General features: G+C 44.2%; 1 protein-coding gene across 3 annotated transcripts in view; it reads left to right on the top strand.

Annotated features, from left to right (window-relative positions):
• Window positions 1-23435, top strand: part of dnah5 (dynein, axonemal, heavy chain 5) — a gene marked incomplete at both ends in the record, with an annotated part of 87705 nt that overhangs the window by 12558 nt on the left and 51712 nt on the right. For all 3 annotated transcript variants that reach the window (XM_080858564.1, XM_080858563.1, XM_080858562.1), the window contains 25 exons: window positions 98-191; window positions 950-1092; window positions 5414-5615; window positions 5957-6192; window positions 6714-6932; window positions 7312-7374; window positions 7577-7815; window positions 8072-8312; window positions 8643-8842; window positions 10673-10826; window positions 11001-11164; window positions 11363-11519; window positions 12319-12531; window positions 12843-13067; window positions 14014-14186; window positions 14395-14573; window positions 15108-15295; window positions 18343-18537; window positions 18902-19036; window positions 19878-19985; window positions 20259-20412; window positions 20710-20856; window positions 21826-22067; window positions 22308-22484; window positions 22979-23183. In XM_080858564.1, coding sequence (XP_080714690.1) covers window positions 98-191; window positions 950-1092; window positions 5414-5615; window positions 5957-6192; window positions 6714-6932; window positions 7312-7374; window positions 7577-7815; window positions 8072-8312; window positions 8643-8842; window positions 10673-10826; window positions 11001-11164; window positions 11363-11519; window positions 12319-12531; window positions 12843-13067; window positions 14014-14186; window positions 14395-14573; window positions 15108-15295; window positions 18343-18537; window positions 18902-19036; window positions 19878-19985; window positions 20259-20412; window positions 20710-20856; window positions 21826-22067; window positions 22308-22484; window positions 22979-23183 — 4453 coding nt within the window. The remainder of the gene's footprint in view (window positions 1-97; window positions 192-949; window positions 1093-5413; window positions 5616-5956; window positions 6193-6713; window positions 6933-7311; window positions 7375-7576; window positions 7816-8071; window positions 8313-8642; window positions 8843-10672; window positions 10827-11000; window positions 11165-11362; window positions 11520-12318; window positions 12532-12842; window positions 13068-14013; window positions 14187-14394; window positions 14574-15107; window positions 15296-18342; window positions 18538-18901; window positions 19037-19877; window positions 19986-20258; window positions 20413-20709; window positions 20857-21825; window positions 22068-22307; window positions 22485-22978; window positions 23184-23435) is intronic.

Raw genomic sequence — 23435 nt, 5'->3', positions numbered from 1 at the left:
GTTTGAGAACTGAATTCACATACAAACGGTGTGTGTGTGTGTGTGTGTGTGTGTGTGTGGGTGTGGGTGTGGGTCTGTGTGTGTTTCGTGTGTGCAGAGGAAAATGAGTGAAAGACGCATGGCAGTTTTGCAGCAGGAGAGCTATGACAGTGAATCAGATGATGCCGACACGACCTTCCACAGCATAGCTGGTAAACAGACATGCAACCTTACACACACACACACACACACACACAATTTGTGTAGTTTTTCTTTCTTTCTTTCTCTCTTTTTACCTCAACCCCACCCCATCTGTCTTTTTTTCACATACAGAGCCAGCACAAATGATAGGAAGAATAAATAACAGTGTTGTTTATTAGTAGCATCCTATATTCAATCTATATTCCATCTATATTCAATTTCAGCTATACCTTTTTATGTTCTATCCGAACCCACATCTGTTTGAGACGGCACTGTCAGACAGAACATCATGTTATTGCAGTTTGTGCCTTTGTCCACTGGAGGGCCCTATCTGCATACGTATTTTTCATCACTAAGCTTATGAAGTGACGCCAATGATCAATGACTGCAAAACTTTCTTTTCACAGTCATACAACAGTAGATGGATACATGTCTGTCACACAAACATACGTAGATACACATACAATTACAGACACAAACACACACTTCTAAAGACTGCAGGCACACGTACAAACTTGTATGCACATAGATACACACACCTCATATTTCACAAGTTTTGATGTAGTCAGTGCTATGTGATTGACACCCATATATTAAAGAAGTGTTATTATTATGTATGGAGAATATAATTCATTATTTCATTCATTTTCAGATTCATTTTTTATTTTTGTTTTAAATGTTCCTTTGAATTTTGTGTTTGCATAGTCCGTATACACCATGCCAGGCTAAGATGCACTTTGTTGTGACTGTGTGCCTGTTTGTCCAGCAGATGGCAGCACTTCAGACATCTCAGCTTCGGTTGCCCAGGCGATGCCCATCCAGGTGCGTAACTACCACAAGAGCATCTCGGAGAACAAGGAGATCGTCAAGCTGGTGTCTGTGCTCAGCACGTCCATCAACTCTACCAAGAAGGTAACATCTCAGGTTGTCTCAGATTGTCTCAGATTGTCTCAGATTGTCTCAGATTGTCTTATATCTCAGTTACCTCTCTCTGGGCTGGGATCTGGATGGGGTCTGCAATTTCAGAGATTGCTGCCAGTCTATCTGGGGTTTCACTAAGACATTTCCACATACACTCACTAGAGTGTAAATGAAAGTACATAATCACATAATCACAAACATTAAATATATATTTTTGTCAAGACAGGATTTGAGCAAAAGTCCTATCACAAAGCTGGTATTAATGGCTGTCAGTCTGACAGAGCTTTATTATACACATATAAGATATTAATTAGATTTTATAATTACAATATCCGATTAGATTAGATATTTCCTGGTGCCCAGAAGAAGTTCTGCTAATAATTCACACACATTAAATGTGTAATGTTCATTAAACAGTACATGTTTTAATTTTAAGAACAGAAATATGTGGACATCATTGGTTATATGCCTGCATACTCCTGTCTGTGGTACCAGCATATCTCATCTAGTAGACGCCAGATTTGTATTTAGTTGCAAAGAAAATGATGTGCTTGTTCAATGAGATAATGATGCTACTACTACTTTGGAATGAGAAGGTGATGATTCTATCTTTATCTCAAATGATGTGTTTCCTCCTCTCCGTTCATTAACCATACAGTCTCTGTAAGAAAAAACACTAATATTTGATTAAGTCAGGATGAAACTCATTCGATAAAGATGGTTTGATATAAGATGAGAGGTCTTGGCAAGGACAACTTGAGATATGAGGACACAACTGTGTTAATAAAAGGTACTACAGTGATATTCATGCATATGATTATTCACAGCATTTTCCATGAGCGAGTCACTTTAGGACAGTATCAACTGCAAATCAATTTTGCACACATTTTTGAGAGCAGCAGAATATTTTAAATGGATGGTTAAACTATGGTGCAAGTGTATGTGTATGTGTGGGTGGATTTGTGCACACACATATGATGTGTGTGTGTGTGTGTGTGTGTGTGTGTGCGTGTGCGTGTGTGTGTGTGTGTGTGTGTCTCAAACAGCCATGTATCTGGAATATCATATCTCATATTCAGAATCACCTTTAATACAGGAACCAAATATTTAAACCAAATATCTGAATACTTAAACTGAATCTCAGACAGCAGGTATGAACTTTAAATACCAATGAGATTTTCCATGAGCCCGACATTTTCCCTCCAAATAAGCCAGAGACATTTCTTCCTTAAATCCTAGCCTTTGGGGTTAGTGATATGCGCATACGTTGGTCTTTGCTACTCCTGGGCTGAACTTCCCTAATGAATCAGGACAATGAGTGCAGGAGGTAGAGATGACAGACGTTGTGTTTATGTGTAGGCTGACCACCAACAGGAGTAAGATATACAGTAAAACCAACCATTGCAATCATTTCCTAGACTGATAGATGAAGGAAATGGCTGCAGTTACCCACCAAAGAGAATAACAATGGATTCAAATAAGCCCCATACAAGAAGACATGGCAGTAATTCAATGGCCCTCGGCTACCTTCCAGTCTTACCAGTGAGAAATGGTATTTTTTCTGAGATTAGAGAAACAAACTAATGATAAATTCAGTGACTCGCCTCCAATTCCTCACTTTAGCCTTTTGAAAGTCACTGCTAGGGACACATCCAGCACCCCTGCCAGATATGAGAGCGACTGATTGGTGGAAGCTGTTTCCCTTGCTGCCGAGGATCATGGAGCGGCTGGACTGTTACAGTAATGAGCTCTGTGTCCACAAGCACGCTCAGGAATGCCAACGCAGTGCTTTCTCAGGCGATGCCGGACCAATCATTGAATAAACATCACGTCCAGGGGTTAAATTGGGATTTTCTATGTAGGGGGGCTCTGATCCGGAGGGGCAAATTTCACAAATCTTTCGAGGATTATGCAGTAAATAAGTTGCCAAATTAAACAAAAAACACATCACCGTTAAAGTTAACTTTGTGAAAAGTAACCTACTAACAAATACTTTCCATTTTCCACCACTTGTTTGTCATGTCATCCATTCATATGGATGTGAATCAATCAATATTAATACAATTATTAGTCTTTGTTAGTAGGTTACTTTTCTAAAAAAATATTCACAGGGTCAATGCTAAAATACACTACTCACCCAAAAGCCAGATATCACTAACTTTTTGTGAGTAGTGTATGTTCAAGGACCAATGCATAGCCAGGAGGAAGATTCAGATGATGAGCAACCATCCACAAGCAGTGAAGCAAGCAGCCAACAACTCCAGCATTTTTTATATGTTGCTTAATATGTACTCTGTAGATTTTGAGTGTGTTTGATGAGGACACATTAAGAGCTGATTCATTGATACAAATAAGTTTGAAATTCATCCAGCTAGGAATGAGAAATGTGATTCGGAGATCGCATAGACTACTTGCTAAATCATTTAGAATTAGCAGCATTGTTCTTTTTAACTAGCGCTTGCGAGTTGACACACCAGTAGCAGGCTATCCCTGCATGTCTAAGGTTCATTTTTCCTGCTTAATGAAAATGCAAGCCCATATCTAATGATATTAGCCTATTGGTGATGATCGACCTCTTTCAAAATACCGTGCACCTTTAATTTTGTTTCTCTTACCTCGCCATTCACCTGTCTACTACGATATGTCTGATGATGACCGATTGACGTTGTGTTGTCTGATCGCGGAGGAGGAGCTGCTGCGCAAGTTTCGTGCGCGATATGCCTACTTCTCAAACTTGCTCCAGATGTCTAGGCCAGCCTTTCCCTACCATTATTTAGATTTGTGTTTTAAAACAACATAGATTTGCAATGGAAAAGTTGTAAATGAGTAGGACAACATTGCTTGTGAATGGACTAGGCAGATTGCCAAAATCGGCTGGAGCTGCTGCGCAGCAGATCTGCTTTGCAGAACTCCAAACCCGGCAGCTTATGTGCCGGGGCTCCGCCCCGGACAGCCCCGGCCCAATTTAACCACTGATCACGTCCCTCGAAAGGCTGACGCAGCAGATACCCTCCCCCCAACACACACCTCCCCCCTTACACCAATAATCTCAGGTGGGCCGGGGGGGAGGTAGCTGTGGACCATGACCCTGTAGAACCCGTCCTCTGAGGCTTCGTTATATTCTCCTCGGTCAGATCATGTTGGAACGGGCCTGTACAGGTTTTATGAAACATGACGGCCCGCTCCGCAGCGGGCCCTGTGTGAAGCTTCAGCTGCAAATCAATCCAACCAGCCCTTATCTGTCTCTGGGAATTGTTCTATAAAAGGACATGTGCTTCTCGGTCTCATGGCGGCTGCGCCGACACATGGCCGGATCTGGGCCGGATGCAGCCTGGCGCTGGCTACGGTGTTGGTACATTGCTCTCAGCTATTACTACAGGGCATTTCAGTGTCCCCACAGGTGCTGCCCTGATCCCAGCCAGGTCTGGCGTTGGGAACCGTCTTGAATGAAACATTGTGTTTCCCAGCCTGTCTACAGAAGGCCACGAGTGCGTTTCTGCTGCAAACTTGCTTTCCCAAAAGTCATTCACAGCACTCAAGCAGACCACTGTCCAGAAGGAAATACCTGGCATGTTCAGAGCTGAGCATCTAACGAGATTCAGACCCATCTGGCCATCTTATTCAGTATTCTGCTAGGTGTCCAACTCAGGCCATAGATAAGCTTCAACAGTTTGGGGATTCACATGCTCAATCCTGCAGTCTGGCAAACATGCTTAGCTCATCCTCCTTACTTCCACTGGGAGAAATGGACACTGCTCTCTGTCTTTCCACGTGGTTCTGCTTTGTGCAAATAAGTATTTATTCATCAGCTTAACTGACTGGGTTTCTCATGCTGTGGGTTAGTATATAGGTTATACGCTATAGTATAGTATATTTCCATATATACTGTATATAGTAATAGTTTATCGTTTATAAGCTATAGTATGGTATATTTTCTTGCTTCTGGTGTTTCTCTGGCTACGAGACAAAACTAACCTTCAGAACATACTGAACTAACCATCTAGTCTCAGAGACAGAGCGACGCTACTCTCTCTTTTTCAACCTCGTATGTGTCTTGTATTGTTTTCATTGGTCTTCATACTTTGTTTGTTTCTTGTATTGCTATTCATTGGTCCTCATGAGATGAGTGAAAGCACTTAAATGTCTGATAGCTAAGCGTACTTGCATAGCTTGACTAATCCTCTATGGTTCCGGTGGGACATAGAGACAGTAGAGAGTCAGTACTGTCAGAGTCAGGAGAGTCAGTACTGTTCTGTCTCTCCATGTCCCTTCAAGACACAGCTCTGGTCTCTGGTGTTTGTGTTGTCCTCAGGAGGTGATGAACAGGCTGGAGCGCTTCGGGCGCTACCACCACATCTGGAGGAGGGACCGAGAGGAGACCATCCGCAGGTTCAGCCAGGGGACACCACTGCTGTCTGAGTTTGAGTCGCAGATCCTCTATTACAGGGACCTGGAGCAGGAGATCAACGCCGAGCCAGAGTTCCTCACCGTCGGGGCTCTCGCCCTATATACAGGTATGGAGCAAAGTGCTGGATGATGTGGTCTTGGGTTCTGCCCAGATCACAAGCAGATCTGTTTCAGATTAGAGCCAGATGTGTTCTTGTAGCGCAACTCGTAATGACGTCAAGATCATGGGTTTGATACCCAGCCTGTTTTAGGCCTCCTGTCTCGCTCTGGCAGATGTTCAGTGAAGGGGAGAGGGTTGTTAATCAGAAGACTAACAGCTCTGAGCTCTCCTCATTAGGAGACATGCTGCAAGATTTATAAATAAGATGCCTCACTTGGCCCATGTGTTAAATAAAAAACTGTAGGGGAGTGTTGGTGGATCTCAACTCCGTTTCATGTGTGTCCTCAGCTGACCTGAAGATGGCGCTCACCGCCGAGACCAAGAGCTGGATGGTGGACTACGGGCACCACTGCAACCGAAAGTACAGGACGGAGATGGAGCAGATCTTCACCTTTGTGGAGGAGGCCGGGAAGAAGCTCAACCGCCAGATCAAGGACCTAGACGACATCCGCATCGCGATGGCGTCGTTGAAAGAGATCAGGGAGCATCAGATCTCCATTGATTTCCAAGTCGGGCCGATTGAGGCAAGAAACTCCAGTTGCTTTCCTCTGTTCTTCTCCCAAATGACATGTGTGCTTAAAGTGTAGTACATTATATAAAGACAAACACATAATTCTGAAAAAAGGATCACAAAGAAATAACCACAACCATTCAAAATCCTACAAAAGATACTTATAGTTATTTTGTGGTTTCCAATTCCAAGTAGTTCCAGACTCTTTGATGCCAGTCACACATTGTTTGCTTGTGTACCTTGCACACACACCCTTCCTCCCCCACTACGCTCGCCTCTTCTCTGGTAGGAGTCATAATACTGCCATGCTCCACAAGCACAAGCTACTTCAAGAGCCAAGCAGAGATTGACATTGAAGTTGTCTTACTGTTGTTCCAGTGTCCAAATAATTCCCAGATAGTTCCAGCTTAGATTTTCCTGATTTTCCTGAGTGTCTTAACTTTGTACTTGATTAACTTTCCTCTTCTAACCCCCTGCTCCTCCCACTGCCCCTCCCATTGACCTCTGACCTCTGCCCCCTGCCCCCTCTGGCAGGAGTCCTACGCCATGCTGCACAAGTACGAGCTGCTGGTGGCGAAGGAGGAGGTGGAGAAGGTGGACACGCTGCGCTACAGCTGGGAGAAGCTGCTGGCCCGCGGCACTGAGGTGCAGAATCAGCTGGTGACACTGCAGCCCAACTTCAGGGGCGAACTCATCAGTAACGTGCGCACCTTCGTGGAGGACTGCTCCCACTTCTACGGGGAATACGACAAGGTGACCAGCTCTGGAGCAGAAAGTATTCTTCACTAGAGATTGACCAATATGCATTCTTTTATGGCCGAATCCACTATCTAATATATATCTAGTCTAACTTCTAATAGCTTAGGTTGGCCAATCACTGATATTTGGCCGATATTTTGGTCAAATATTCAACAATCAAATATTCAACTTAGTGAATTTGCAATGTGCATGTCTAACACCACCAGGGAATAATAATTGTTATACAAACTTAGAAGTGGGAAAAAAATCCATGAATACTATGTCTAAACTGTCTCTAAAATCTATGAAAGTTGTTTTGACTACGTATAATTATAACATCATGTCATGTGGCTGGTTCTGCCCTGACTGAACTGGGTTCCCGTGCTGTTTTCAGGATGGGCCGATGGTTGTTGGACTAGCTCCACAAGATGCAAGTGATCGACTCATCATGTTCCAGGTACTAAGGGATCTGATAGTTATGGGAATATATGATATATGTGTAGGAATATATGCATTTACAATTACAATCCACAAGGGTGTTGTGTTGCTGGATGAAATGTTTATGTATTCCAGTGTCTTCCAAAAATCTAGACATGATACTAGGCCTGGCATTTGATTGATTATTTTCCATTTTGTTTTGCTATTGCTGTTTTTCCTAGAACCGCTTTGATAACCTGTACCGTAAGTACACCACCTACACGGGAGGGGAGGAACTCTTTGGGCTTTCTGTTACCCAGCATCCTCAGCTGCTAGAGATCAGGAAGCAGCTGACCCTCCTACAGAAACTCTATGGTCTCTACAACAACGTCATTGACACAGTGAACAGCTACTATGACATCCTGTGGGCAGACATCCACATCGAGAGGATCAACAATGAGCTGCTAGACTTTCAGACTCGGTAAACAAGTGGTGGGGAAAGAGGAAAGAGCAATTTTCAGGGTTGTGTGTGTGTGTGTGTGTGTGTGTGTGTGTGTGTGTGTGTGTGTGTGTGTGTGTGTGTGTGTGTGTGTGTGTGTGTGTGTGTGTGTGTGTGGTGTGTGTGGTGTGTGTTGTGTGAGTAAGAGAGATGCATATGCTTGTTCAATCACTCATACAGTGTGCACCAAAATATTGCTGGTGTTGTAACAAAAAAATACAATTATGATCCTCTGCAGCTGCCGTAAGCTCCCACGGGCCCTGAAGGAGTGGCAGGCCTTCCTGGACCTGAAGAAGACCATTGATGAATTCAGTGAGTGCTGCCCCCTGCTGGAGCTGATGACCAACAAAGCCATGATGCCACGCCACTGGCGACGCATCACCGAGCTGACGGGCCACGTCTTCGAGGTGGAGGCCGACTCCTTCAAGCTCCGCAACATCATGGAGGCGCCGCTCCTCAAGCACAAGGAGGAGATCGAGGTATAGACGTCTCTGTCTGAGAGCTCTGTTAAAAGGCCGCACTAAAATATTCAGCAGATATGGCGGGTTCTGGCCGCCCTCTTAAGAGCCTCCCATCTAGAGCCGATGTGGTTTCCTGGAGTCGCTTGGAGTAAAATGGGAAATCTTCAGGAGTAAATATTTGATGAATAACTTGATGAGATTTTTGAGAGGGGAGAGTGTTGAATGTTGCCTGTGGTCTTATGCACAATCTATCGTGCTCTTCCTGTTATTTGGTCTGTTACCTTACCTGTGGTATCCTTCCTTGAAGTTTTTTTTGTCTGTGCTGCTCCTCTTTGCTGATGCTTGCAGGATATTTGCATCAGCGCCGTGAAGGAGCGTGACATCGAGCAGAAGCTGAAGCAGGTGATCGCAGAGTGGGACAACAAGACGTTCACCTTTGCCAACTTTAAGACGCGCGGGGAGCTGCTGCTTCGTGGAGACAGCACCTCAGAGATCATCACCAACATGGAGGACAGCCTCATGGTTCTGGGCTCACTCATGAGCAACAGGCACGTCTCAAACACACACACACACACACACACACACACACACACACACACACACAAACACACACACACACACACACACACACACACACACACACACACACACACACACACACACACACACACACACACACACACACACACACACAGACACACACACTCTCACTGGACCTCTTCCAGGATTTTAAAGTCAAAGAACATAGTTTTTTTGGAGGTCTCTTTGATTGTACCTAGCTTTCAGTTTGAACCTTTGACAATGTCAATGTTTAACAGATTGTTGAAATTAAATTTGTTAATTTAGTTATACACGGGAAAATACCTTGTGCTAGGGTTTGGGGACTCACCACAGTGCCCAATCCTCTTACTGTCACATGCAAGTACTCAAACCCAGCAACCTGTCCTAACCTAACCAATGTTACAACTGGTGACCGCCACAACAGGCGCCACAACGCTACAACAACAAGACTACTTTTGTGTCTAGGGTTTTCAAGCAGGCACCTTCCTTCATCAGTGTTTTTGAATTAGGCCAACAACAACTCCAGGCTCAGAAGAGGTTTTTTTCATCCCAGACCAACCCCCCTCCATACTCATGATGCCACCTGCCACATTTGCCACTAGCACATTCGCCTCAACACCATTTAATTATCTTATAGTGTTGGTTCAGGTTCATCCACGACCCTAGGTAGTCTACGAGTGCCTCAGCCACAACCACTGGCTTGCTTTTTCAGCAGCTTTAGACAACTCCTTTAAAGCTCCTTTGAGTTCCTGTCCTCGGAAACTGAAATCCAACAGAGGTGATTTATCTACAAAACACTCCACTGGTCTTGTGTGCGCTTGCCTACCTTGTTCCCCTTGCTTCCGCTACCAGTTATGCGAACTTTAGCTCTTTCCTTTCAAATGCTTCCTCAATCGCATCGTCAAAGGGAATCATAACCTCAGTAGAGTAAACGATGCATTTTCACTCAGAATACAATACCATGTCGGGTCTCATAGCAACCATATAATACAATACCATGTCTGGTCTCATAGCAACCATATAATACAATACCATGTCTGGTCTCATAGCAACCATAGAATACAATGCCATGTCTGGTCTCATAGCAGACACAAAAATACTGTGGAAACTGCAGTTGCACTTGGCCCCATTTGCCACTACTGTTTGTATGTGCTGTTAGGTGAAAAGTTACCTCAGGACTCTGGAGTTGCATACAGTATAAGTATATTTATTAGGCAACAACAACATTGGGCTCACCCACGTCTTGACAGATCAGAGAGAAGCACGGGCCCTCTATCCGAGAGGGAAGCAATATTAAACACATCACACAAGGTTTATATAGATACAAGTTAAGCGCTCTCTGGCATCAAAACAATGCGTCAGCAGGGATAACCACTTGGTGGATATCTAACGTCCAGGGATATCTTACTATGCTTTCTGTCTTGTAAAGATGTCAGTTAAACCCTTCTTATCACCTCTGGTTACACACACACAGAAACACAGAAAAGCAATGTTCCTGCTTAGTGCTTACATATACGTACATGATTCATATGAGGTAATTATTAATACAAGGCACTACAAGGCAGTATGTTCACTTTTCTTCCCCTCTGGTACAAAAGAAAAAGACATATCTTGTGTGAGAATGCTTGAGTGATTACACTTTATTGAAATTATATTGGCTTGATTTATTAGCAACCAAGCTATGGATGATTTGTTTTTATTTAACTATGATTCCTGCACACTTAACGGCTACGCTATAACACTGTCTCCGAGTGAGTTTATTGTTTGTTCACCAATAGTACTCTTCTCATGCCCCTCTTACTCTTTTGTTCATACAGATACAACACTCCCTTCAAAGGTCAGATCCAGAAGTGGGTCCAGAACCTATCCAACACCACAGACATCATTGAGAACTGGATGACCGTTCAGAACCTCTGGATCTATTTGGAGGCTGTGTTTGTGGGTGGAGACATCGCTAAGCAACTGCCTAAAGTAAATGTCCAATTGTAAATACATTGTAGAAGTAACTGTTGTGATGCAAAGTGCATATAATGTAGAGTTTAAAAACTAAAGAATGTTTATAAACATAGCTCATACAGCACAACGTATGATTGGAAAATGAAGAGATAACGGATATAATTAAACAGAATGAGCTGTGGTCTCCAGGAAGCGAAGCGTTTCTCCAACATTGATAAGTCGTGGGTGAAGATCATGACGCGTGCCCATGAGATGCCCAACGTGGTGCAGTCCTGCGTGGGGGACGAGACAATGGGACAGCTGCTGCCCCACCTTCTGGAGCAGCTGGAGATCTGCCAGAAGTCCCTTACTGGGTCAGTTAAGCATTCTCAGCACAGACAGGGGTCTTCACTGAGTCAGTTACACATTCTCACAACAGACAGGGTTCCTCACTGGCTATCTGTGCACAAGCTTATCTTAAGATAGTTTGAGACGAGAGAATATCCAATATGGGTTTAGCCTGGTAGTTCCTCATAAAACCCCCTAAGCATGTGTTGTGTGTGTGACTGCAGCTACCTGGAGAAGAAGCGACTCCTGTTCCCGCGCTTCTTCTTCGTGTCGGACCCTGCCCTGCTGGAGATTCTGGGCCAAGCCTCCGACTCGCACACCATCCAGGCCCACCTCCTCAACATCTTTGACAACATCAAATGTGTGCGCTTCCATGACAAGGTACTGTCCTGCTACGATTCTTGTGATACTGTCCCTCCACTTCTTCAACAGGCATCTCTCTTGGTTGTTTTTGTTTTGAACTCAAAACTAAAGTAGCTGAAGACTCCTATTAACCATCATAAAAAGTGCATATTAATGTGAGGGAATACTAATTGTTTCATTTATATTGTTGATACTTTGCCTTAAAGTAACACTATGCAACATTTTTTTACTATATAAGTTTTACTTTGTATGTTCTTTTAGGCAACTAGTTTTGGTATCATGTTCAAATTCATTCTGTTGGTACATGGTCATGTGAAGAACAGATGAACACACCTGTCATTCCCAAAAGCCAGGCAGGCTATGCAGTTCTATGGTTCATTGTGTAGTTCTGTGGTTCGTTTCAGACCACTCTGTGAAAAAGTAACAAAAGCTTTCTCATCATGACATCGCAACTATATCACTCAACACCAGTTTGGGTATGCTAGCACACTTTAAACAGTACTAGGTATGCTGCTGTTGGTATTTGCAAGGCTTTTGCATGGTTTTTATATAGTTAGCGCGCTAGTTTTAAGCCAAAACTCCTTACTGCTGCTGTAAAATGATGTGTATTGATTCACTTATTGTATTCAGGTATTTAAATATTGATATTGTATTCAGTGTTGTCAATTAACATTTCAATGTGATCACCTTGAAATTAGCTCCTCCCATAGTTCCTAAAGGTATTTTTGACGATCATACTCTTACTGAATGCCCTCTCTGACTTGATCATGTCTTCTCCGACTGATGACTGCTCTCCCTGATTGGTCCGTGTCCGCAGATGTATGACCGCATTCTAGCCATCTCATCCAGAGAGGGGGAGACAGTGGAGCTGGACCGGCCCGTGACGGCGGAGGGCAACGTGGAGGTGTGGCTCAACGCTCTGCTGAAGGAGTCGCAGCGCTCCCTACACCTGGTTATCCACCAGGCGGCCTTAGCCATCCAGGAGACCGGATTCCAGCTCATCGAGTTCCTAAACTCATATCCAGCACAGGTACCTCACAGCTGCTAAGAGGGCTCTAAAACGTTCTGTCCTGGACTACAATAAGTAAAATATAAAATATGTATATAACCTTATACATAGACATTGATATGCTTCCTTCCCGAAGTAACATATGCATTACATTACATTACACATTGCATTAAAACTGAATTTGATCAGTAAGTTGACTGTAATTGACTACAGTTTTAATTGATGAAATTATACTAATAAGCAATCAGTTTCCAAATAATGAACAAGGCTAGCTGTGGTCTGTTACAGTTCATGTGTTGGAGTGGGTCAGCATTGTGTGGTCTCCACGATAGGTTGGTCTGCTGGGGATTCAGATGATCTGGACCAGGGATGCTGAGGAGGCCCTGACCAACGCTCGCTATGACCGCAAGATCATGACCAAGACCAACCAGTCCTTCCTGGAGCTGCTCAACACCCTGATCGACATGACCACCAGAGACCTGGGCCCGGTGGAGCGCACCAAATACGAGACCCTTATCACCATCCACGTGCACCAAAGGGACATCTTTGATGACCTAGTGAGTGGGGAGGCTTCAGAGATCAATGGACATTGACTCTTGTCTGCAAATGAGGGCTTGAGAGTTTGAACCCAATTTGTTTTTTGTCTTAGTTCAATGCCATCAGTACAATAGCTGAATAGCTGAGTAATTGTACTTCATCCAATGACCTTCAGAGGTCTTCTGCTGATTTTTACATTTAAAATGTCTTTTTTTTGAGAAACTACAAACATTCCAAAATTCCAGTTTTGGTTATAGGTCGAGAGAAACACAAGACTTTTCTTTTCAGCGCTATTTGGGCCCAACATACAGAAAAACCACTTGGTGCCACACTCTGTATTAGCCAGTCCCATTGTTTGCCTTTTGCAAACATTTAATCATAATGCCCTGTCGTTTTTCTTAGCAAATGACTGTGAAGCAAATTTGGTTGCAAAGCCAATTGCAGGTACATGAATCGATGCAGTAATGGACTTGGTGGTAATAGCTCTTGTTTTACACCAGCACAGCATTTCAATGAGGAGTGCAGCAAAGTGCCTAAGGGTGCCTTTCACAAATAAGTGGTAACTGCTTTGCCCTTGAATCACGTTCACATTCTCCTCTTAAAAACTTCTTTCAGTGTTTTGGTCTCTGGACCACATTAGATGACTACAGTTTCTTGGGATTACACTAAGGGTGCATTAGGTTGCCCCTTCCCAAACACTGGCATTCTTTTTGTTTTTCTCAATCTTTCTCTGAATGCCTTCGTTATACTGTATGTATCTCTAATGAAATATCTGTTCTAGGGTAATAGTAACTCACTCCTCCTCTGGGCTGGATTGAGTGTATCTAATGGCTTCATTCATGGCCAGGACCACACTCACTGTATTTTAGTAAAACCACAGCCCAAACAGAGCAGGGGTTCTGTGGCTAGGTGTTATCATGAGTAAAGCCCCATCCATCTATGCCTCTGTCTGGTTGTCTCCCTCAGTGTCGCCTGCACATCAAGAGCGTGAGTGACTTTGAGTGGCTGAAACAGTGCCGCTTCTACTTCAGCGAGGACGGGGATAAGATGCTCATCAACATCACTGACGTGAACTTCGTCTACCAAAATGAGTTCCTCGGCTGCACAGACAGGCTGGTCATTACACCTTTAACAGACAGGTGTGCAAACGCAGCAGACTCTTTTGTACACACAAACACACACACAGGCACGCACATGCGCACACATGCTCACACAGTATATGTTTATTCATTAGTTGAGCTTTGTGTTTCTGTATGGGTGTTTGTGTGTGTTTGTGTATGGGTGTATGTGCGTTTGTGCGTTTGTGCGTGTGTGTGCATGTGCATGTGTGTGTCTGTTGTTCTCCAGATGCTACATCACCCTGGCCCAGGCGTTGGGCATGAGTATGGGTGGGGCTCCTGCTGGCCCTGCGGGCACAGGGAAGACCGAGACCACCAAGGACATGGGCCGCTGCCTGGGCAAGTATGTGGTGGTCTTCAACTGCTCCGACCAGATGGACTTCAGAGGCCTGGGCAGGATTTTCAAAGGTGAACCCCCTCAGCCTCCCACTCCACTGCAGCCTATTTTTTTCTCTAGGCTACTCTCCTCAGTAACACTTTTGAAAATCGCAGGTGTGAGGTGATCAGGTTGAAGAAAAGTCATGTCACTGGTGTGTGCATGCTGTACCTGATATCTTTCCAAAGGGTTTGAGGGTTCCAGGCTGGAACACCCTGCAAACATGGAAGAAAAGCTTTCACAGCATGACATTGCCATCTATACTGCCAAAATAAACCAGTTAGTGTGTTGGCAAGCTTCTATCAGTGTCAACTTGGCTGTTGGTGGTGTTTGCAAGATTTTTGCATGCCTTTTAGGTAGTACGGTTGCTAGTTGTGGAACTAAACTCCTTATTGCTGCTTTAAAGGGATTGAGGGTTTAAGATAGATCAGAATCGAGTACTCCGCAGAATCGAATTTGCTTCTCTCCCATGGCCCTCAAATAGTCTGCCTGTGGATATCTTTAGATTAGAACATCTGCTGAAGGAATATATATAATTGGCTAAATGTCTCTCTCCTGTTTACCAGGTTTGGCCCAGTCGGGTTCCTGGGGCTGTTTTGACGAGTTTAACCGTATCGACCTGCCAGTCCTGTCTGTGGCGGCGCAGCAGATTGCCATCGTGCTCACCTGCAAGAAAGAGCGCCGCAAGAACTTCCTGTTCACCGACGGTGACAACGTGGAGATGAACCCTGAGTTTGGCATTTTCCTCACTATGGTGAGCACCTCTTCCTCTCTGGGTTAATCAAACACTTCCGCTCCACCTCCGGAAAAACCAAATGTTCACAGTCATCAGACGTTAAACAAATGTGTCGGGCTAATGGAACGCAAATGGGGTGATTTCAAAAGTTATTATGTTTTTTAGCAACTGCAGAAATTTTATCTGAATTATAATTTCTCCACCACAGAAATGTATTCCAAACAGCACAAGCCTCAGGCCCCTTTATGCAAAATAAGCCTAATCTGTTTTAGTCAGCTGTAGCCTGCTGTGGATGGGGAATGATGTGTTAGAGCATCAGTATACTATATATCGCTTTGGGTAAAAGTGTCTGCCAACTGACTGAATTTATGCAATGAAATGTAAATGAAGAGACAATAATTGGGCAATTTACAGCAATATTTGACCATTCGGAGTAATACCCATTGTACCACCACCCAAGACCAGGTGTTAACCCTTCCAAAACGATCTGCGCCCGTGGGGCGTTTGGTGGTATTTCTATTAATAGAATGTAAAATCTCCGCGAGTTTTAGTCCTCCAAACATAAAACTAACACCCTGAGAAAGCTTGATTCTTCTAGTTTTCAAATATATCCAGTTCGAAACAAACAAATGAATGAGCACTTTGTAAGGAGAATACAGGTAAAGCCTTGCATATTTCTCTCTCAGAGTGTATAAGCAACCTGTGATTGCCCACCCATTAGCGGATTAGGGCTATTCATATGATAAGATCATGGTAAATCTCCGATCGCTATTGGGTAATGACGTTGCAGTAAAACGTGAGAAAACGCCCCATTTTTCCGTATAAACAAGGCAGCATGTTAGGATGTTTACATTTGGACTGAAGAGATACACGATGGCGAACTCCTTCTCTGCTGCCGAAGCCTTGCGCCAAATTCAAGAAGACCTAGTCAGCGAGGAGGAAACCACATCCTCGGATGAGAGCGATGACGATATGGAAGATGAACACATGCACTTTGAGCTTCGTCTTTACCCCGTTGAGGATATCCCTGTTGAGTAAGTTTTATTTGTTTATTTGTTCACCTAGCTCTTGTAATGAATGCTGTTGATTAACTTATAGGGAGTAAAATGCTCCTCTGAGTTGAACGAAATATTTTATTATGCTACTGTTTGCATAGTGAATACATTACTTTATGCTTCTAAGACTATTGTGGTAGAATATAATTCTCAGAGTTGCGTTAATGATGTTAGGCTATATCAACGATTGTTGTTGACGTTTCGAGTTGGTTGTCTGTGCTGATATACCATAAGTAAAACATACTTGGTGACTATATTGCAGCCATTGATGTAAAAATGCAAACGTGTCTTACTGTTATAGCGAGTAAAATGCACGTCGGTATGCTATGAGTTGAATGGAATGTTTAGTAGCCTATGCTACTATTTGCAGAGCGATTAAATCACTTTATGTCGCTAAGACTATTGTATAGTAGAAAACATATTTAATTAACAGAGTTGGGTAAATGATAACAGGCTGCACATATAAACGATTGTTGTCTGTTCTGAGATTATTAAAACATAGAACTACATGGTGACTATATTGCAGCGGATGATGTAAATTGCAATCGCTAAAAACGTGTCTTACTACTGTGGGTAGTCGTTAGTGTAATTATGACGCGTATGGTAGGTGTGAATCAAAACTAGGAGGTGTTTGTGATCGAAACTGTAGTCGTTAGAGCGCTAAAGTGATATGTGTTACAATGCCCGAACATAAAATGAAAGAGCAACAGTTAATTTTATTTTACTTTATTACAGAAACTTGTAGAACATTGCACCTACACCGCCAAGGAAGAGATCACGCTGTCAGCCTAACCCAGATCTGTCGTCATGGAAGTCAGAGGGTGACAATGATGCAACTCCATCAGCACTGAGGTTTTTTCCTGCAAGGGAGCCTGGTGTGCAGCTGAATGCAGCAGACAACCACACTCCTCTAGACCTCTTCAAGTTGTTCTTTTCAGAGGATGCTGTGGAAACCCTCTGCCAGAACACCAACAAGCAAGCTGCTAGGAGCATTGCCAGAGGTGTAAAGTACAAATGGGTTGATGTTGGAGTTGCTGAATTCTACAGATACATTGGACTGGTTTCTGCATGTGCATGATCAAGCTGGATCACATTTCTGACTACTGGAGGAGAAACACCAACTTCTCCATCCCTTTTGTGGCAGATGTGATGGTAAGAGACAGGTACCAAACCATATCATGGAATGTGCACATGAGTGACCCAAGCGAGGACATGGTGAATGATGCCTACCTTTATGTACCTACTTTTATGCACCTGATTTTATGTACCTACTATGCCTTTACTTTTATGCACCTTATTAAATTCACCTTCTTATGCACCAAGCTTGTTTGCAATTTCTTGTATCTACTTTCAAAGCTGATGGTTGTGGGGGAGAGATAGCCACAATGACAGTCCAGGGCCATTGACAAGTGGGCCACTGACAGGTGAGCCATACTGGGGAGGGGCACTCACAGGGCAGTTTACACCTCTTTCATCAATATGCATAGTGGTCTAGGTGGAAAAAAGTGTCACCTTGTAAAATTCTTATAATAAGTGTAGAAATCACACACACTTTCTGAATGCTAAACTCACCTATGTGGAGCAAACACATATGTTTACAAGGTTCAGAGTAAAAAAGAAAACTTCCAAAATATTTACAATGTGTTTTTTTGTAAAAAGTCTGAGCACCTCTAAAGCTAGAGTTAATTTTAGTGTCTTTAGATTTAATTTTAATAAAAACTTTTTTTACTACATTTCTTTTACTCTCATTTTATTATTGCTGAGTTGTTCTAGAATATAATCATAAATTCCACTTTTGCCTAATGGTTTTTAGTTAGGTGAAATATACACAAATATCAGGCATGGCAGACTACCTAACAGAGTCAAAAAAAGCCCTCTGGGTTGGAAGTGTTAACTGTGGACGGGGTACCTTGTTTTCTATGATGTGTAAAGCACTGATAACTAGGTACTGAACTTCACTAAATGGTGAATAATGACGTTCTCATCTCACTCTGATGTCCCTGACTGTAGAACCCAGGTTATGCCGGACGTCAGGAACTCCCCGAGAACCTGAAGATCAACTTCCGCTCGGTGGCCATGATGGTCCCGGACCGGCAGATCATCATCCGCGTCAAGCTGGCCAGCTGTGGCTTCATCGACAACATCGAGCTGGCCCGCAAATTCTTCACTCTCTACAAGCTGTGTGAGGAGCAACTTTCCAAACAGGTGCGCTCACAGAGAAACACACACACACACACACACACACACACACACACACCGCCCTTGTGATGGCAGTTTGGATTGGGAAGTAAAATATGATATTGGCACCTGTTAACACATAGGTCAGGAACAAAAGGTGAAAGGAGATGGGCCAATAAATCAGAGACAGACCTGCCAAGTGAAAGAGCCTCTGTGTGAAGAGCTCAATTTCAGCAATGAAAACTGCTTCTGTTGTCTCCAGGGAGACGGAGAAGTCTCTGAAGTGTGCACTCAAATACATTCCACCTCTGAAGTGATGTATTGTTAACTCTGTGTGTGTGTGTGTCCTTGTGTGTATGTGGCTGTTGTTCATGTGTGTCTATATACACAGGTACATTATGACTTTGGCCTGAGGAACATCCTGTCTGTTTTGCGTACCCTGGGAGCAGCCAAGCGAGCCAATCCTAACGACACAGAGTCCACCATTGTCATGAGGGTCCTAAGGGACATGAACCTGTCCAAACTGGTGAGTCCAGCGGACCGTACAGAACCGCACTGACCCCCCTCTCCCCTGTCATCCACTCACAGGAACAGGGGGCATGTCAAGTGCTTGTTCCGTTTAAAGAACACACTGCTGGGGCTTTTCGGTACTATATGACTCTGTGGTCTTTGTGTCTAGCCTTGAGTTGGCTGTGCCTGTGTTTGACCTGCAAACTACAAAGTCAATGAGTGGTCCTTGTCTCTTTTGGTGCTTTGAGGGCTGTGCCTACAGTCCCCTCTGTGCCTGTGTGTGTGTGTGTGTGTGTGTGTGTGTGTGTGTGTGTGTGTGTATGTGTGTGTGTATGTGTGTGTGTGTGTGTGTGTGTGTGTGTGTGTGTGTGTGTGTGTGTGTGTGCGTGTGTGTGTGTGTGTGTGTGTGTTCAGGTGGTGAGCTCATAATATCAATTCAAATGTCACCTAATTCATTTTTTGTGTGTGTGTGAGAGGGGAAGATTTAGAATGATAGTTGCTGTGTGTGTGTGAGAGCGAGATAAAGAGAGAGAGAGAGTCAAAGAGAGGGGGTTCCATAAAGGGAAATGTAGGACTACAGTTGCAAGGTCACTGAGCTGTGTGTGGGTGTGGGTGTGTGTGTGGGTGTGGGTGTGGGTGTGGGTGTGGGTGTGTGTGTGTGTGTGGGTGTGGGTGTGGGTGTGTGTGTGTGTGTGTGTGTGTGTGTGAGAGAGAGATAGAGAGAGACTGAGGACTCTACTTTCAGTGCCCCTTAGTGGCTATGTGTCTCTTTTTGTTTTATCTGTCTTGTTCTGTGTTTGATTGAGGATTATTGTGGTATTGTCTCTGAGGCCACATTGTGCGTGTTTGTGTGGCAGATTGATGAGGACGAACCTCTGTTCTTGAGCCTGATAGAGGACTTGTTCCCTGGAATTCAGCTGGATAAAGCAGGCTACCCAGACCTGGAGGCAGCCATCGATAAACAGGTTAGAACCTTCTGGAAGAAAGTTTTAGAATTTTAGGTACCATTAAAAGAATTTAGGACATGGCTGGATTATCACAGTAATCAGTTAAGGGGCACATGCACTTTTACTTCATTTAGGATGTGTACATGCTCTGGCATTCTAAGGGGGTATCCAAGTTGCTAAGAGTGATCTCTGAAGCTTGTCTTATAAGGACCTATTTTAGAACAGGTCTTTTCTACAGGTGTCTGAAGCTGGGCTCCTGACTAACTCCCTGTGTGCTGGTCTTTCCTACAGGTTGCTGAAGCTGGTCTTATCAGCCATCCTCCATGGAAGCTGAAGGTAATCCAGCTATTTGAGACTCAGCTGGTCCGACATGGAATGATGGCACTAGGACCCAGCGGAGCTGGAAAGACCACCTGCATCCACACCCTTATGAGGGCCATGAGTGGTTAGTCACGTTTTAGCCATCCAATCCCAGAGCCCGTCTCATTAAGACTGCTGCCCAATCCCAGAGCTCGTCTCATTAAAACTGCTGTCCAATCCCAGAACTCATCCCATTAACACTGCTGTCCAATCCCAGAGCTCGTCTCATTAAGACTGCTGTCCAATCCCAGAGCTCGTCTCACTGTGTGTGTGTGTGTGTGTGTGTGTGTGTGTGTGTGTGTGTGTGTGTGTGTGTGTGTGTGTGTGTGTGTGTGTGTGTGTGTGTGTGTGTGTGTGTGTGTGAGTGTGTGTGTGATTGCAGACTGTGGCCAGCCTCACAGGGAGATGCGGATGAACCCCAAAGCGATCACTGCTCCTCAGATGTTTGGCCGGCTGGACGTGGCTACCAACGACTGGACAGACGGGATCTTCTCCACACTGTGGAGGAAAACACTGAGAGCTAAAAAAGGTGTGTGTGTGTGTGTGTGTGTGTGTGTGAGAGAGAGAGAGAGAGAGAGAGAGAGAGAGAGAGAGAGAGAGAGAGAGGATGAGACTAAAGGAATATAGAGTTGAGGGGGAAAGACTGAGTAAAAAGAAAAGTATAATAGACATACTGAGGACAGAGACACCTCTGTGTGTGTGAGAGTGTGAGAGAGAAAGGGAGGGAGGGGGAAAGAGAGACAGCCAGAGAAATGCCTTAATAGTAAAAAGAGCAAAGCTGAAATGGTAGTATGGGTAGGCTGGGTGGGTTGGTGGGGGTGGGGGTGGGTGTTGGAACAACATAAGTGTTTTTCAAGGGAAATGTCTGAGGGGATGTAAAAGGTAGCACCTGCAGTAATGCTGGCATGGAGAACATAGGAAAATGGTCATGGGAGAACACAAATGTAGATCAGACAATTTTATTTTACCATAACACCTTTCAAGCAGATATTCCCCACTGTAACATAACATTATTATGATGTAAAGAGTAGAGGCAGAAAAGACCCTGGACCATGATGAATCTCAAAGAATATGCCCACCTCTCACTGAAATCATTTCATCAGGCTTACATGTTTAGTTTTTTTTAGCAGTAGAAGTAATGAAAGGTCTGACATGAATTAGGCTATCCTTTCTAAAGTAGCCTACCGGCTGGAAGTCAGCCGCCAGCAACTCTAATGTCCTGTCTCAGCACCTCTCCCAATACCGCACATTGGGCTGGGGATGGAATGTTCTGGATCTTAAAAAATGCATTATTGTCTAGTTAGCCCAAGAGCGTTTATTCCACATGATTAAATTCATATTCAATTTGACCAGATTTTCACCCCTGCACTATGTCAGGCCCTCTGAATAAGATATATATTCTCTCTGTGAATGTCTTCACTTACATTCATAAAAGATTCAATGCTATCCCCTCCTTTCACTTCCACTTTGCCTACCATCAATTTCCCCCTCTCTGCAGGTGAGCACATCTGGATTGTCCTGGACGGGCCTGTAGACGCCATCTGGATTGAGAACCTGAACTCGGTTCTGGACGACAACCGGACTCTGACGCTGGCCAACGGAGACCGGATCCCCATGGCGACCAACTGTAAGGTTGTGTTTGAGCCACACAACATCGACAACGCCTCCCCCGCTACCGTCTCCCGAAACGGCATGGTGTTCATGAGCTCCTCAGTGCTCAGCTGGGACCCCATTCTGGAGGTGAGGGGTTCTGTTGGGCTCACAATATGTGTGTGTGTGTGTGTGTGTGTGTGTGTGTGTGTGTGTGTGTGTGTTGTATGCAATGTGTGTGTGTATGTGTATTTGTATGTGTGTGTGTGTTTTTGTGTGTGTGTATGTGTTTGTGTGAATGTGTATATACTGTATGTAATGTGAATGTGTTGATGTGAAGTCTGCATGTATGTGTGTGTGTGTAAAGTGTGTGTTTGCTCATCTGGTCAGGGCTGGCTGAAGCGTCGCTCTGCCCAGGAGGCTGACGTGCTGAGGGATCTGTTCTCCAGCTCGTTCGTGGAGCTCTACCGCTACTCCACGCAGGCTCTGCAATACAAGATGGACATGCTGGAGGCCTTCATTATCATGCAGAGCATCAGCATGCTGCAGGGCCTTATACCACCCAAGGTACTCACACACACACACATAAATGACACAAACACACTCACACACACATAGACACACAAACACACACACATACAGTACATATATATATATATATATATATATATACAGTATATATGATCATAGGCCCTGCACTTTAAAATTGACATGCTGGAGGCATGCAGAGCATCAGCATACTGCAGGACATATACCACCCAAGGTGCACACACACACACATACACACACACACACACACACACATATATACATATATATATATACGGACACAATCCTATGCACAGAAACACTACATGTACAGACATGTTTTTTGCCCCTCAGGTCTATCTGTTTATTGTGTGTATTGCTTGTGTGTGTGTGTGTGTGAATGTGATGTATTTTCAGTAATGTGTGTGTGTGTGTGTGTGTGTGTGTGTGTGTGTGTGTAATTTGTCTGTTGTATATTGTATTTCATATATGTGTGTGTGTGTGTGTGTGTGTGTGTGTATGTGTGTGTGTAGGAGCAGGGTAGTGAGGTGTCTCAGAAACACTTGGAGCGTCTGTACGTGTTCTCGCTCATGTGGAGCGTCGGGGCTCTGCTAGAGCTCGACGATCGAAAGAAGATGGAGCACTGGCTCCGTTGCCATGACAGCGTCCACCTGGACCTGCCGGACATCCCGTCCCACAGTGAGGACACCATGTTTGATTTCCACGTGGCTGCAGATGGTGAGTCACTCGTAACCCCCCCCTACACACACTCACACACACACACACACACACACACACACACACACACATACACACACACACACACATCTATAGTTTCACCTTAGCTTCCTTACTCTATTTACTTTATCTCTCTCATAACCACCTGATGCTCACCCACCTAAAGCGGCTTCACATCTGATCAAATGAAAATGAAATGGAAGTTTTAATGGAAGCATTTGATTTAGTGTTGACACGGCAACAGGTGGAAAT

This window comes from Sprattus sprattus, assembly GCF_963457725.1.
Source record: "Sprattus sprattus genome assembly, chromosome: 19".
NCBI classification, from domain to species: domain Eukaryota; kingdom Metazoa; phylum Chordata; class Actinopteri; order Clupeiformes; family Clupeidae; genus Sprattus; species Sprattus sprattus.
Note: the sequence above shows the minus strand (reverse complement) of the source record. Positions and strands in the feature narration are given on the sequence as shown.